Here is a 14,885-nt window from a genome sequence, read left to right as displayed (position 1 = left end):
CCTCTCCATCTCTCCCCCTCTCCGCCTCCTTTCCATGTGAAGCTTTCTCTAATGTGCCGTCAGGAACATAAGCAATGGCCAGGAGCCAGTGTGTGTGTGTGTGTGTGTGTGTGTGTGTGTGGGATAGACAGAGGAGGCAGAGATTTGGGGGAAAATGAATATTTGAATTTGTTGAATCTTAACTAACAATTGATTATAGACAGATGCTGTGACTTTCCTCTTTAAGTCCTCCAGGAAAAAGGAATGTATTGAATAGCCAGTAGGGGGCAACTCAGCTGCTTCGACATAAACTTGGTTTGCATGGATGTCAATGACAAAATCACATCAGTAAGCATTTTCCTGAGGTGTTAACAGACTGAATTGCTATTTTTGGGTCTTCTTCAATCAAAAACAATCAGTTTTGTAAACAATGTTTCCATTTTGATGAAAATATTAGCGCTAGGCATGTTAACGGCGTCAACATTAGACACGTTTCTATGACGACTGGTCGGAAAAAGATGCACACGCAGTCATGTTTACGTTAAAATTGTTAAAATGAGTCGCTAAAGTAACGCTCAACTTTAAAAACAGAGGCACACATACACAGTACACAGGTACACTGGTTATTTGTAGCGTTGCTCTTTCCGTTTAATAAACAGACCGCTCCAGTTTCGACTGTAGGCACGCTAACGGCACTAAAATGGTAACACAGCTAACGGTTCTAACTGGTAACTGGTCGGTCGCCATGAAAAAACGTGCGTTAACGTTTACACCGTTAACCGCCATTAACGTGCCCAGCACAAAAAAGGAAACTAACATGAAGTCGCATGCGTCTTTTTCCGGTCATGGAAACGCGTCATGTGCTAATGTTAACGTGCCAAGCCTAGAAAATAGATAAAGTACTAAGTAAAGTACAGTTCTAACTGGACTTTTAAAACATACACATACAGTTTATTTTTTATTTTTTATTTTTTTGCCTTCTGGGGCTGGTGGTGACATTTTTTCTACCGCTCTTCTGATTGGCCAACAAGTTTTAAAAGTTAAGGTTATTTATCACTTTTGACAGTGCTTTACAGTGGGATTTTTCCCGTGTTTTCATGTGGATGAAGATGGTTTGTGAATTTACTGCATGTAGACAGGATTATTTTTAAAAAACCAGGGGAGGGAAAAACCTCGCTTTTCAAAAATATCCCCGCTCATGTGTGGTCGAGGCCTTTACAGTACATTGACTTAGGCTCTAATCATAATGTTAACTGTAGTTATTTTTGTGATTTGAAACGGTCTTAAACAGCTGAACAGTAATTCTTGAGCCACTGCTCTAAAAACATCAATCTACATCCTCGTAATTTATGATCAAATAATCACCCCCCCAAAATAAACATAACAACAGCTGTACACTTTGCCTGGCTTTGTTAATATTAAAGTGACTGACCACAGAGTTGGTTAAAGCCGAAAGACATTTGGCTCCATTACTACATCAGCCTATTATGCTCAATTTTCACACCAAATATAAATCCCAAATGTGCAAATGTTATATTTCATCCTCTTTGAAGACCATTTGCTTTTCAGGTGTTGATGCAGCGTCAAAACAAAGCCAAACGGAACGAGTTAAATTTAAAATGTGCCTCGTGTGTGGATGCGGTCGCAGAGAGAACATGACTCCGTATTGGCTCTGCCAACACCTCCCGTCAGACGGACAGAGACAGGTGTCCCTTCAACCGTCTCCGCGGCCAACTCTAAGTCAGCACACACACACACACACACACACACACACAAGACACCTGCACAAACACACACTATCGTCTCACCCCCGACCCCCCCTGCAATATAACTCACTGCAGCCAATCGGACAGTACTTTTACATAAAGTTAGAAACTAATAAATTATTGCATTAGTCTGACTTGCAAACTTGTTAGCCTGACTGAAATTGTATGAAATGGAACGTCTCAAAGTTGAATCAACACATCCAGATAACGCAATTTTGATTTAAATGACTACTGACATGAGAATTGTGTGGTCTCTGGTGTCTTTTAGTCCTTTTTATGTCTTTTAACGTCAATTTAGTTTTTTTAGTTAGAGTTCTTTTGATGATTTTTTACTTTCCCTATCTCTGGGGGTGTATGAATCTATGCACTTTGGCAACCATGTGTTTTTAAAATGTGCTATACAAACAAAAAATGGATTGGATTGGATACTGCATTATGTTCAGTTGGTCCCAAACTGGAATAGGGTTAGGGTTAGGTATCATGACATAATATAATAATAGAAGAAGCCAGAAGATAGTACAATACTAACAAGCTGAAAGGGGACATATCGCCACCTAGGGTTGTGGAGGGAGACAACATATTAATTCCCTGCCTGTGCTGGTGTATTGGGACAAGAACAGCAGTGCAATTAAATGTTGAATGAATGTACATGAGTGATTTGCTGAGGACTCTCAAAGGGAAGTACAAAAACCCTCAACTCTATCTTGCCGCACTTTTCGATAAGCCTTTCTTTGCTTCCATGTAGAAAATTGCGATAAAACAAGTTTTAAAGCACGTAACACTGGAAGTGACGGTTAGAGAAGTTTGAGTATTAATGATGGATTGCAAGTAAGGGTTTGAGCTGTTGACTTGTTTTGAAGCAGAAGTCAACGCACTGAAAGATCCGACATGAGAGATTTGGGGGGGTTGGGGGGGTACCTGGGGTTTTAAGAGTGAGAAAACCTTTCTGATGTGAACTGAGGAAAAGGTTTGGATTCAGACAGACGTTCACCACTTCACCCCCTCCTCCCTCCTCCACCTCCTCGCTGCCTTACTCTTAATTGCCTTTCACACGTCCCCGGTCTCTCCGTCTGTCTTTCTTCAGGTCAGGAGTTATCTTCTTACACCTGGACATTTCTTTCAAACATCAGGGGTGCCCTTAGCCCCAGACTGAGCGTCTACACACACACACACACACACTGCTGACAGCATGTGTGATTGTACTTTTATGATGTGCTAAAACAGGCCTTTAAAACATTATGCCAAACATTTTGTTAAGTGCATTTTAATTAGTTCAGTTTAATCGATTTATATGATTTATTGTCTTCATTTATAATCATGTGTCTGAGTAAAATAATGGGAGAAAAAAATCTTATTATCATTTGAACTTAACTAAATTATTTCCAAACTTCCTGAACTGAAACTAACTGCAGGACAGGACAATTTGATTTAAGTGTTTTTGTACAGCTTTTTTCAAACTAAGCAATTTACTCGTACACATTTCCCTGGATGGGAAGTGAAATCATGTGACCCCACACTTTAGAGGAAGTGAAACAGTCACATAATGACACAATGTGATTCAAGCTTATGAGATAAAGTGTTTATGGAGCATTTTTCTGAGGGAGTAAAGTCGGTTTCTGTCCTGACAACAATAATTATAATAATAGAGATGGTCGATTAAGTCCTCTGACTACAAATGTGTTTCTGACAGTTTCCATAAGACAGTAGGTCAAGAGTGCATATTGATTCATCTTGCGTCTTATTTCCATATGCGTACTATCACTATAGATGTATAGATATAAAAAAATAATTTCAAGTTAAATAGTTTCTGGTGCAGCTGAAGGCAACATTTCATGCATCATAGTTACTGCCTTTGTCTGGAAAATGTTTGTTTTTTTCATGTTTACAGCTCAAACAAATTGCCAACATGGTCAAACTGTCAGTGGAGTAGATAATAAAGAGTGAGAGCAAGGGGGGGATGTCTGACTTCCCTGTTATCAAGTAATAGACCTATTACTGCTGGACTCTGCCTGAGTGAGTGTGTGTGTGTGGAGGGTGGTGCATGGGGTGGGGGGAGTATCAGTAGTCTCCAGGACAACCAATCGATTCTGCATTATGGCTTTAACACACATTGATCAGGGTCAAGCCTTCTTTCTCTCACACACACGCACACACGCACACACACTAACACACAGACTGTCATTACAGTAACAAACATCGATCAGACGGACCTTCAGGGCCTCAGGGAGTGTCAGTAAATCAGAGCACTGATATTGTCATTATTACATGCATTACCTTAGTGTGTGTGTGTGTGTGTGTGAGTGTGTGTGTGTGTGTGTGTGTGTGTGTGTGTGTGTGTGTGTGTGTGTGTGTGTGTGTGTGTGTGTGTGTGTGTGTGTGTGTGTGTGTGTGAAGGAGAGAGAGAGTTCTACCTTTGACCAGCTACACTACCGTTCAAAAGTTTGGGGTCACTTAGAAATGTCCTTATTTTGGAAGGAAACACACTTTTTTTCAATGAATATAACATTAAATGAATCAGAAATAACTCTATACATTGTTAATGTGGCAAACGACTATTCTAGCTGCAAACGTCTGGTTTTTAATGGAATATGTACATAGGTGTATAGAGGCCCATTTCCAGCAACCATCTCTCCAGTGTTCTAATGGTTGCTAATCACGTTAGAAGGCTATTGGATGATTAGAAAACCCTTGAAAACCCCTGTGCAAAACACAAAAAAATTCTATAGGTGACCCCAAAGCTCATCAGATCCACACGACTCTCCGTGTTTGGGCCATATGTGACATTCCCGCACTGCACACAGGAAGTCATTCGTCTTACGTCAAGACAGATGGAGGCAACAACAACAACACTGTGCAAGTAAAGTGAGACGGTTGAAAACAGGTTGGAGTACGACTACAAACACACTAAAAAGTTCCAGGAGTGACTTCTACTGCCACTCAAAAGTTTGATGGAATAAATGTTTCTCAAGATCAGATACTGAGTGGAACATGCATGAAGCCTTCAGTCTTCCCATACAGGGTTGCAGTGCCACTACTGTACTGTTAAAGGTTAACTGTGCAGTTTGCAAACACCACAACGGACTAAAAGCCGATTATGTATCGCCGCACAACAGCAAAAGCTGGCATTAGTGGGCATCTGGTGCAGAGTATGCTCAGCGAGGCATTTATCAAAAAGCAAAAAAGCTGTATCCGTGCTCTCTGTGTATAGCTTTCTAATGGTAATGGCAGGAGGAAATGTTTGTCTGGATGCATGACTCCCCTGCTGGTGGAGTCACTGTGATGTTAATTCAAACACGCAGGCAGCTGCTAAATGCCCTCAGCTGGTAACTGAACATTCACTGTCAGTCCTCATGCTGTTCCTCTCTCTGTCATACAGTCTCTTCATCTCTACCTCCCTCTCTTCTCTTTTTTCCTTTTTTTTCTTTCCCCTTTCTGCCCCGAGGCCAGTGTCACATCACATCACTGTTCTCCACCACTCTTCTTTCAGTCATGTCCTCGGAAGTCACCTGCTCGTCAGGTGTGTTCGCTGCACTGTCATGCAGTTTACAGAGAAGAGAAGAGTAGAGTAGAGTAGAGTAGAGTAGAGTAGAGAAGACTAGAGACGAGCAGAGTAGAGAAGAGACGAGTAGAGTACAGTAGAGACGAGTAGAGTATATTAGAGACGAGTAGAGTATAGTAGAGATGAGTAGAGAAGATTAGAGACGAGTAGAAACGAGTAGAGACGAGTAGAGTATAGTAGAGATGAGTAGAGACGAGTAGAAACAAGTAGAGTAGAGAAGAGACGAGTAGAGTATAGTAGAGATGAGTAGAGAAGATTAGAGACGAGTAGAAATGAGTACAGACGAGTAGAGTATAGTAGAGATGAGTAGAGATGAGTAGAGATGAGTAGAGACGAGTAGAAACAAGTAGAGTAGAGAAGAGACGAGTAGAGAATATTAGAGACGAGTAGAAACAAGTACAGGCGAGTAGAGTATAGTAGAGACGAGTAGAGTAGAGACGAGTAGAGACGAGTTGAAACAAGTAGAGACCAGTAGAGTATAGTAGAGATGTGTAGAGGCAAGTAGAGTAGAGAAGAGACAAGTAGAGTATAGTAGAAATTAGTAGAGATGAGTATAGTAGAGAAAAGTAGAGTAGAGTAAAGAAGAGACGAGTAGAGTAGAGAGGATCGAGTAGAGTATGGCAGAGATGAGTAGAGAAGAGTAGAGACCAGTAGAAACAAGTAGAGTAGAGAAGAGTAGACAAGTAGAAAAGAGTAAAGTAGAGAAGAGTAGAGCAGAAAAGAATAGAGTAGAAGAGAAGAGACGAGCAGAGAGGCATGGAGTTATATGACTGATTGAGGCGGAGTGCAAAGACGAGGTCTAAATCATTAGTGAAGCCATTATCGTTGACTGGAGCTTCTCCGTCATATAAATCACCTCTTAACTCACTGCTTTACTCCACACTTATTGTGTGAGCCACATAAGCGTGAAAACTGCCTACGTGCCTGTCTGCTTATGGAGGCACGAAGGCACGCACACTTTATACGAGTTTATTTTAAGGCTCAAAAATACTTTGCACCTCTTGTGTGTGAATTTCTGCTCTTGCTTATGCAAGCTTGAGTTTCAGCCTCGTCCCATATGCGGCGGGTGCACTTGTCTGCGTGTGTTTTTCTCATATTACTAGAACCGATAGCATCTGACTTGGGTGTGAACTGAAGCTCGGGAGGACCAGACAGAATAAAGAGATGATGAGAGGACGTGATAAGCAAATAGAAAAAGGGATTTAAGTGATAGATAGACACACACACAGAGTCATCGGACGGAAAATGAAGACGAATGTTGAGCCGAGGAAAACGTCTATAAATGGTAAAGAGAGAAGAATAGGTGCATTTTTTTAAAAAGGAAGAGTGAAGAAGGTGGAGAGCGTGGCATTTGGCTTGCTGCCTTGTGATTTTTCATATGCAATGCTGAATAATGGTTTGGCCTAAGCAATAAAAGATTGGCAGACTGCAGAGGAAGTAGGTGTGAAGGAGAGGAGGGAAGGAAATAAGCAGCAATATTAGATGAAAGAGGAAGGACGGGAGGCATGAGGAGAGGAGGTGGAAGGGAACAAGGAGGTGTTGCCAGAGGAAGGCACTCGAGCAGATGAAGGACTGCGGACGGGTCCATTGGGCAGCGGTGAAGGGGAAGGAAGGGTGAGGATGGGGATCAAGGGGGTGAGGTCAGAAGGAGAGCCAGGAGGAAAGAGGAGAGGATAGAGGGAGGAGGTGGCTGTCAGGATGATTTGAGCTGGCCCTCAACGGACCCTGACGCTGCACTTATCCCAAAGCACTTCTGTGCACACACTCCAAATAGAGAGCTTGATTGGGCACAGAGCGAGGAGTTGTGCGAAGTAGAAAACTGACAAACTTTCTGAAATTTTCTTTCTTCTATATTACAAGTTGTCACATGGAGAATTTAATATTTCTTTATGCGAGATAAATCACTTCACCTCTGTTCTGTCGACACATATACACAGAAAATACTAAAACTAGTGCTGTCAAACGTTAACGCGTCAATGGCGTTTAACGGCGTCAACGTTAACGCATGGCGCGTTTCCATGGCACCAGCACCAAAAAAAAAAAGTATTACAATGTTGGTACTTTTTTAAATCAGGCTTCAATAACACAGTAACTAACAATATAAAACAATGCTTGTTCAGTATTCAATGCCAGTTATCTCACACGTAATGCATTTCACAACTTTTAACTTGTCATTCTTGCATTAGCGTATAATAGATCGTACTTTAATGGTGTCATTTTTGTAATGCTAAAAACTATAACAGTAAAATGTTGTACTGGAGCTTCACGGATCAAAACACAATCCTAATATCTGCCAATTAGATATTTGTCTCCAAATAGCTCGGCCTTAATGTGAGAACAGTTTCCGTCTCGACACCCCGGAGACCCTGAGGCTTTTCACTGAGAGCAGCGTTCGCTCGCTCTGTCTGTGCAACAGTGCACTCTCAAAGTTCAGGTGAGCGGCACAGCGAAAGCTTAATTACTTTCAAAGTTCTTCCCCTGGATTTTAAGCTGTAGTTGGAGGCACTGGTGCATTGATTAAAAGTAACAGCAACAACACAAAAGTTTTTTTTGTTTGTTTTTTTTCACAGTTATATAATATCCTTCCTCAACTCTCCTAACTGTAAATGAGGACGGGTGAAATTACAGTTGTGAACTGCTGCACGACACAAAAAGACGTGAAAATGAACATACCCAAAGAGGATGTTTACTCTTTCTCTGTGCGCGTGTCCACAGAGTGCTTTTGATTAACTCTAAATGCTAAGAAAAACAAGAGGAGACGCAGCTGCTGGGTGATAATTAAAACCTGTCACCAGGCAGTGACGGACTGATGCAGAGCCGTGCTGGCTGCCATGTGATGGGAAACGAGAAGTCATAGTGACTAATGGTTGGCCATGGTAATATTGGGCATACGGTATTTTTTTTTTTTAGTCCATCACTCACGCGCTTTGTTCCGCTCCCTCCCTCCTGTTGTCTCCCTGCACTTTAATGCCTACTGTATATGAATCTTAATGAAAACGTCTTTCTCTCCGTGGCCACCTCTCCCATCGATTTCGCCCACGGAGCCAGAAGAGTGCTTGACAAAATGTGATGCATTATAGATTACAGATTACCATCTTAAATTCCAATCAGGACCATAATAGATGAGAGTGCTTCAACACAGTGACTTACAGTCATAAAACAAAAACGGTGGCCTCACCGCGGCTGATTCATAACAGCGGTGTTTGTGTGACAAATGAAAGAACAACACTTTACTGATCTGCTGCTTTAAGAAGGTGTGTGTGTGTGTCTGGTATTCCTTATGTTGTGGGGACCTAAATCTGTTTACCCAGTCGCATTATGGCAAACTCAAAAATAAAAAAAAGTTAAACTATGTGGGAAAGTAGGTTAAAATCATATCTCATTAAAGCAAAAACGGTATATCACAGACTTTTTAAGCAAAATTGTTTGTTATGATAGTCTTAATTTATAAGAATAAAGTCATACATTTACAGGGTTTTGTGGTTTCTCAAGAAACAATCCAACTCTTAATTAAGATTTCATCCGACTTTAATCTCATAAATTTACGGCTTTATTCTTGTAAATTAAGACTTAATTCTCAAAGTCTTTTTCTCAACGTGGCCCTAATACTCGGTCGTAATGATATGGAACGATACAGAGCTCACAATAAAAAAACATATTTATACACTGAAATTGAAAATTTCAATTTACCATACTTATACTGTATATACATATAATTTTAATGTAAATACATTTTAAAAGTGTAAGTCATATAACCTTAGGTATCATTAAGGTTGTGGGCCAGTTTTCATTATATCTTGAAATTGGCCGCAAGTCCCCATAATTTAAACGACTACATTTTAAGGTGAAGTCATGTTTTAAAGTTAGGCTGAGGTCAGGATTAGGATTAGGCCACTAGTCATTATGGTTAAGGTTAAAGTAAGTCTCCGGGAAATGAATGGAAATCAATGCAAAGTCCTCTGAAGTCATGGAAACCAGTGTGTGTGTGTGTGGGAGTTACTGGGTGACTACATGTCTACTCCCCACAGACACATACACTGAGTTTCTTCTCCTTGGCCTCTTTGCCCTCTGAACTTAACAGCTCAATTTCAGCCGAACCCTAGTGCACGCACACACACACACATATACACACACACAGGGCACTTGGCGTCTGTAGACCTAAATAGCTCTTTGGTGTAGGACACTTGTAAATAACAGGCTATTAGGCTGGAGATGTTACCACCAACATTGCAAAGATCTCACTCTTGCAGGCATGAACGTGGAGCACTTAAAAAAAACACACACACACACAAAAAGTAATAAATCAAAGCTAAATACAACAACAACAGAGACACATAATTAATAAATCAACCATTTACTGCCCCAAGCAGCTACTGCACTTTAAATGGATGTTTTAAAAACAAGGGAGGGACGATGAAGAAGCAGACAACGTAAACCTGATGTAGGGATTAGATTAACTGCTGTGTAGATGACCAGGTCAGAGGGATGTACACAGGAGCACAGGTTGTTAGTTTCCCACAGGGTGCAACAAAAGTAAAGGGGGTCTTTTTTTTTTCTTCTTTCACCAAACAGCTATGTGAAATATTGATGCTTTAATTCCAAGGAGGAAACGTCTAAATGATTTTGGTACATCTGAACGGGGGGTGGAATTCACCACATCTATAATTGATTAAGTCTGAAATGTTAATAACTCAGTGGGAAACCACCGGAAGAGAGGCTTAACGGGAGAGAGGACAACAGAGTGTGTGTGTGTGTGTGTGAATCTACAGTATGCTCAGTATGAGTATGATATCGCTAATGAATTCACACAAAGTGTGTCAGAATAAGAGAAGTGCAACTTTTATTTACAAGTAAAGTGGGTATTTTGAGGGTTTTCTTTTTTTTCTTTTCTATATATCAGGAGTTTGTTTTATTTGAAACTATATTACGTTAATTTTCTTTACACTATTTAGTCTGTATGTGTGCTGTTTTCTTCCAGATAACTGAAAATTAACATTATTAACAAATTAATTCATGTGTGTGTGGGGGAGGGGGGGTAAATAAATAAAAATGCATTTTGTAAAAAAACCTTGACTTTCACAAAGAAAACACATGGCTCCTCCATCTCTAAACCTTTCCATAGGGTTTATAACATGACAAAAACAATGTTCACTAAATTAAAAGTTGAACTCACAGCCTGTGGGTCCTTTAACTGTGTTTAATGTTATATTTCCATAACCTTTTTTCAATGATAAATGGTAAAAAAAAACAAAAAAACAGTTTTGCTATTATTAAAATGTATCTATTTTGTTATTAAATTTCTGAATGCTTCTCTATCTTAACCTTACCCATCTGTATGATGTGTTTTTCAGCCTAACTGCCTGACTGAATCCCTCTATACATATTTTTCATTGTGTAACAAAAAGCCAAACAGCCAAAAAACAATACTGGACACCAAATCCTCTAATCTGTGCTAATTATTTTGAAGTGTGAAAACCGTCCGAGAACAGTTAATGTGTTGTAATTAGACTTTGATAATTACAGACTGGGGACCAAGGGAGGGCCCAGAGGGATTATTATGGGGTAGCTGAAGCCAGAAAAACAGGAGGAGAGTGGGCTGAAGTTCACCAAATGCACCCAACAGCTCTCTAACAGAGAGAGACGAGCTGGTGGGGGACAGAGACTCCTGAGATGTACGGCAACTTCACATCCTTTACGCCACACTTTTTTATATATGTTTTATATACAGTATGTTCGTCCCTTACCTGCAGTCCAGTTTCTCTATCTCAAAGTGCGGGTTGAAGTTGAGGACGATGCGCTGCGAAGGCTCAGGAGCTGTGATGATCCAGCGACAGTTCTGGTGAGGCGGGTACTCGAGCGGGTAGCCCGGCGTGGTGATGTACCCGGCGTCGCTGGCGTCTAAAAAGCCACCGCATGGTTCCGATGCTGCGTGAGAAGAAAGAGAATATGGATGAGTGTCTCAGAGAGTCTCAAGTGGTACGTGCTGGGCACGTTAACACGTTAACGGCTGTTGACCGAAAATGTTTGCACAACTTCCGTTAAAATGAGTCTGTAAAGTAACGCTAAACTTTAAAATCAGAGGCTCACATACGTAGTACGCTGGTTATTTGTACCCCTGCTCTTTTCCTTTAATAAACAGACCGCTCCAGTTCGACTGTAGGCGCGCTAACAGCGCTAAAGGAGCTAACGCAGCTAACGGAGCTAATGGCGCTAACTGGTAAACGGTGCCTGGACTCACGTAAACATGACGTCACGCGCATCTTTTTCCGGTCAGTCATGGAAACGCGTCATGCGCTTACGCACGTTAGCATTGACGCCGATAACGTGCCCAGCACTAGTTTATATACCTTCGTTTTTGGCCACAACAAATTCTAAAAGTTTCCTTGTGCGATAAATCAAAGAGGACACATTGGGAACATTCGAGGGCAGAGGTTAAAAGGAACTGCAGGAGGAGCACAAAAGCTAAAAATGAAGGAAACGACAGCCGACTGATCAGATACGCCTCCACGCAGGTTTAAGTTTAGATGCCAGAGTATCATCGGGGGTCAGTGTTGCTTGTTTACAGAGACCGATTAGATGTCAGCACACTGTACCAACTCCACCAAACTAACTTAACACATACAGTATGTGTTAAGAATTGACACTCTGAGAGGGGCAAAACAGATAAAATGCAGATAAGCGTTGTGTTTGCACAGACAGGATACGGGAAACAACGCAGGGTGTGTGTGTATGATTGTGTGTGTCTGTGTGTGTGTGTGTGCGCATGTAGACGTCAAGGTCAATGTAGCACCGTGACATACAAAGGCTCCATTCTGGAGAAAAAGTGACACACACACACACACACACACATGCAGAAAGAGTCCAGATGCCACAGTTACTGTCTGAGAGCGGATCCACTTGTCAGCGCGTCATGCGTCCATGTCATGTCATAAACAATGCCAGTCATTCACAGCTGCAGATGCAGCCTGACATAGATGGGTAACTCATATGTGTCTGTGACACAACTCTACTGTATTGCATCTATGGCGCCTATTGTGCATCACGCCTGCTGGCCCGTTTCACCGACTGCGCAGGCCGTCATGAGAAAATGAACTTCCTCATTGTTTAAGATCCACAGAAACTTAACTTAAACCATACTTGGTGGATGTGTGAGATGACAGCAATCTTTGTTAAGGCCAAGCACTCCTGACATGATGACAAAGTCCGAGTCACTGTCTGCTCAAGAAAGAGACTGAAAAACTGATATGCTCATTTAGCTTCTTCACGAATATAAGTTGTTGAGTGGGTATAACTTTTGAAAAAATTGTGGGCACGCTAACTCGGTAACGGCGGTTAACGGCATTAACGGTGTCAACATTAACGCAGGACGCGTTTCCATGACGATTGACCTGGAAAAAGACGTGCGTGAGTCACGTTAACATCTCCAAAGTAATGCTAAACTTTAAAAACAGGTTATTTGTAGCGCTGCACTTTTTGTTTAATAAACAGACTGCTCCAGTTTGACTGCAGGCGCGCTAAAGGAGCTAACGGTGCTAACAGAGCCAACTGGTAAACGGTGCCTGGACTCCGGTGCCGCGGCGTGTCATGTTTAACCGGTCAGTTGTCATGGAAACATGCGTTAATGTGCGTTAACGTGCTCAGCACTATTCTGTAAACAACAGCGATTGCACTGTAGATCCGGGAAAATGGAGGATGCATTTTCAAACAGATGTTTTGGGCATCATGGCGGACAAGTTGGACCAGGATCATTTTTATGCAACGAGCATCTGTGTCCCTCTGCCGCTTGCTGTGAAGTACAGATGGAAGATGAAGATGTAAATATTAATAAAAATAATAATAATAATAAAACTTGGGCCAGTACAAGCTGCCAGTGTGCAAGTTGTGCGTCTGGGTTAAGAGCCATGTGACAGCAAAGGCCAGTGAATATGATTCAAGTCATTTTTTGAACTCCTGACACAGGGTTAGGGTTAGGGTCAGTATTTGGACAGTATCAGTAACACCTACAGTAGCGTATACTGTGTAAGGAACAGAGGGGAAAAAAAGACAGTTTAAACGGCTCAAGAAAGAAAACCAATATGATTAAAAAATAACACACACACACACTATAATAATTATTTACTGCCGTTGTGCTGAGTGGGGTGACATAGCCAAGTCAAACTACTCAGCAGAATACAACATGTTTCGATGCTATTAATAGCCTCGCTACTGTAAACCTACACTCTGAGAGGAGTAACCGTACGCAAGCAAACATTGACACACACGCACACGCGGCATAAACACTTAATCAGACACGGAATTAATCCAGAAAGAGTCGAACGACCGCGGCGAAAAAGTCGCTTTTCATTTGACTGATACGTGCTCGAGAACCAGCAACATGAAAATGGAGGTCAGATCTCAGCACACAGCACACACAACGTGACGGACACTTTGGCAGCCTTATCTGGCATCTGCGTCGTGCTGTCTGCAAACAATTAGTGATCATCCCTCTGTATCTCCCTCTATCGCTCTATCAATGTCCGTCTACCTCCCCCCCCCCCCCTCACACTGCGAGCCAACTAGTCCCGTCTCAAGTCCCCATCGCCTCCTATCTGTTTCCAATCTCCTTGGTGATATCCAGTAATACAGGAATAGGGTTACGCGGCCTAAGTAACCCCCGGCCAGGCGCATTTCATCTCAGCACCACCTGGATTAGTGTTTAACCACTCTGGAATCTCACAGCAGCATCAGCCAAACACCACTTTTAGCACAGAGCTTAGCTAACTATATCCAATGCAAAATCTGGGATATGCACCAAGGCAGCGCCTTTAACCTATAAGGATCAGGGTTACTGACAACTCGTGGTGCCGCGTGTGCTTACGTCAGGCTGTAGTTTTTGCAATGATGATTTTTTTTTATCAGATTTAGTCATGCATGGGACTCTTGTAGAGGTGTTTTGCTTTTGTTTCTAGTTTGTAGTTCGAGTTTGTGTTTGATCACTTTTCTGTGGATGAAGTTTCTTCATCTTTTTCTTCCATTTCCATTTGTTTTTGGGTTCTTTTCCTCTGCCTTTTCTCTCACCTCTGGCACACGGCTGATAAAGACAGCGCCGCTGAGCATCTGATGAATATGGTTGGCGTGACACGGAGGCAGATGCTGTGTGTGCATGAAGTAATGAGTATGCTCTGCTTTAAGGCTCTATCAATCACACACACACACACACACACATACTTTATAAAGGTGCAAAAGGTGACAAAATCTGCCTTATTTTAGATACATTTGGCGTTAATTGCTTGTTTAAGACGTGTACCTACTTATATATACGCAATAATATGATGCTGAGGTGCAGCTCATATTATAACACCGAGAAATTGATATATAGATGGGGACATAAACGTTTCTTTTTGAGCGTTAACTGCAAGGAAGTAACAGTAGAAATGCACCATCCAACGAAAACTGAATCTATAGCGATTCTAATTTGTATTCCACACGACAGCATCGTGACCTGTGCGCCATGGAAAGAAAGAGCAACGGGAGGTGGGAGGACAGTGGAGATGCTGAGTCGGGGAAACGCCTGAATTCATGTCAAGAATTATCAAACAGGT

At 41.7% G+C, this 14,885-nt stretch overlaps 1 protein-coding gene across 1 annotated transcript in view; it reads right to left on the bottom strand.

Moving 5' to 3' along the window:
• LOC310943289 (neuropilin-2-like) overlaps positions 1-14,885 on the bottom strand; it is a gene marked incomplete at its 3' end in the record, with an annotated part of 85,765 nt that overhangs the window by 62,172 nt on the left and 8,708 nt on the right. Inside the window, exon 2 of the mRNA XM_083908830.1 lies at positions 11,049-11,229. Within this exon, the coding sequence (XP_083764956.1) occupies positions 11,049-11,229 (181 nt within the window). The remainder of the gene's footprint in view (positions 1-11,048; positions 11,230-14,885) is intronic.

This window comes from Microchirus variegatus, assembly GCF_963457635.1.
Source record: "Microchirus variegatus genome assembly, chromosome: 22".
In the NCBI taxonomy this organism is placed as follows: domain Eukaryota; kingdom Metazoa; phylum Chordata; class Actinopteri; order Pleuronectiformes; family Soleidae; genus Microchirus; species Microchirus variegatus.
The sequence above is the reverse complement of the archived record's forward strand: the minus strand, read 5'-3'. Positions and strand labels throughout refer to the sequence as shown.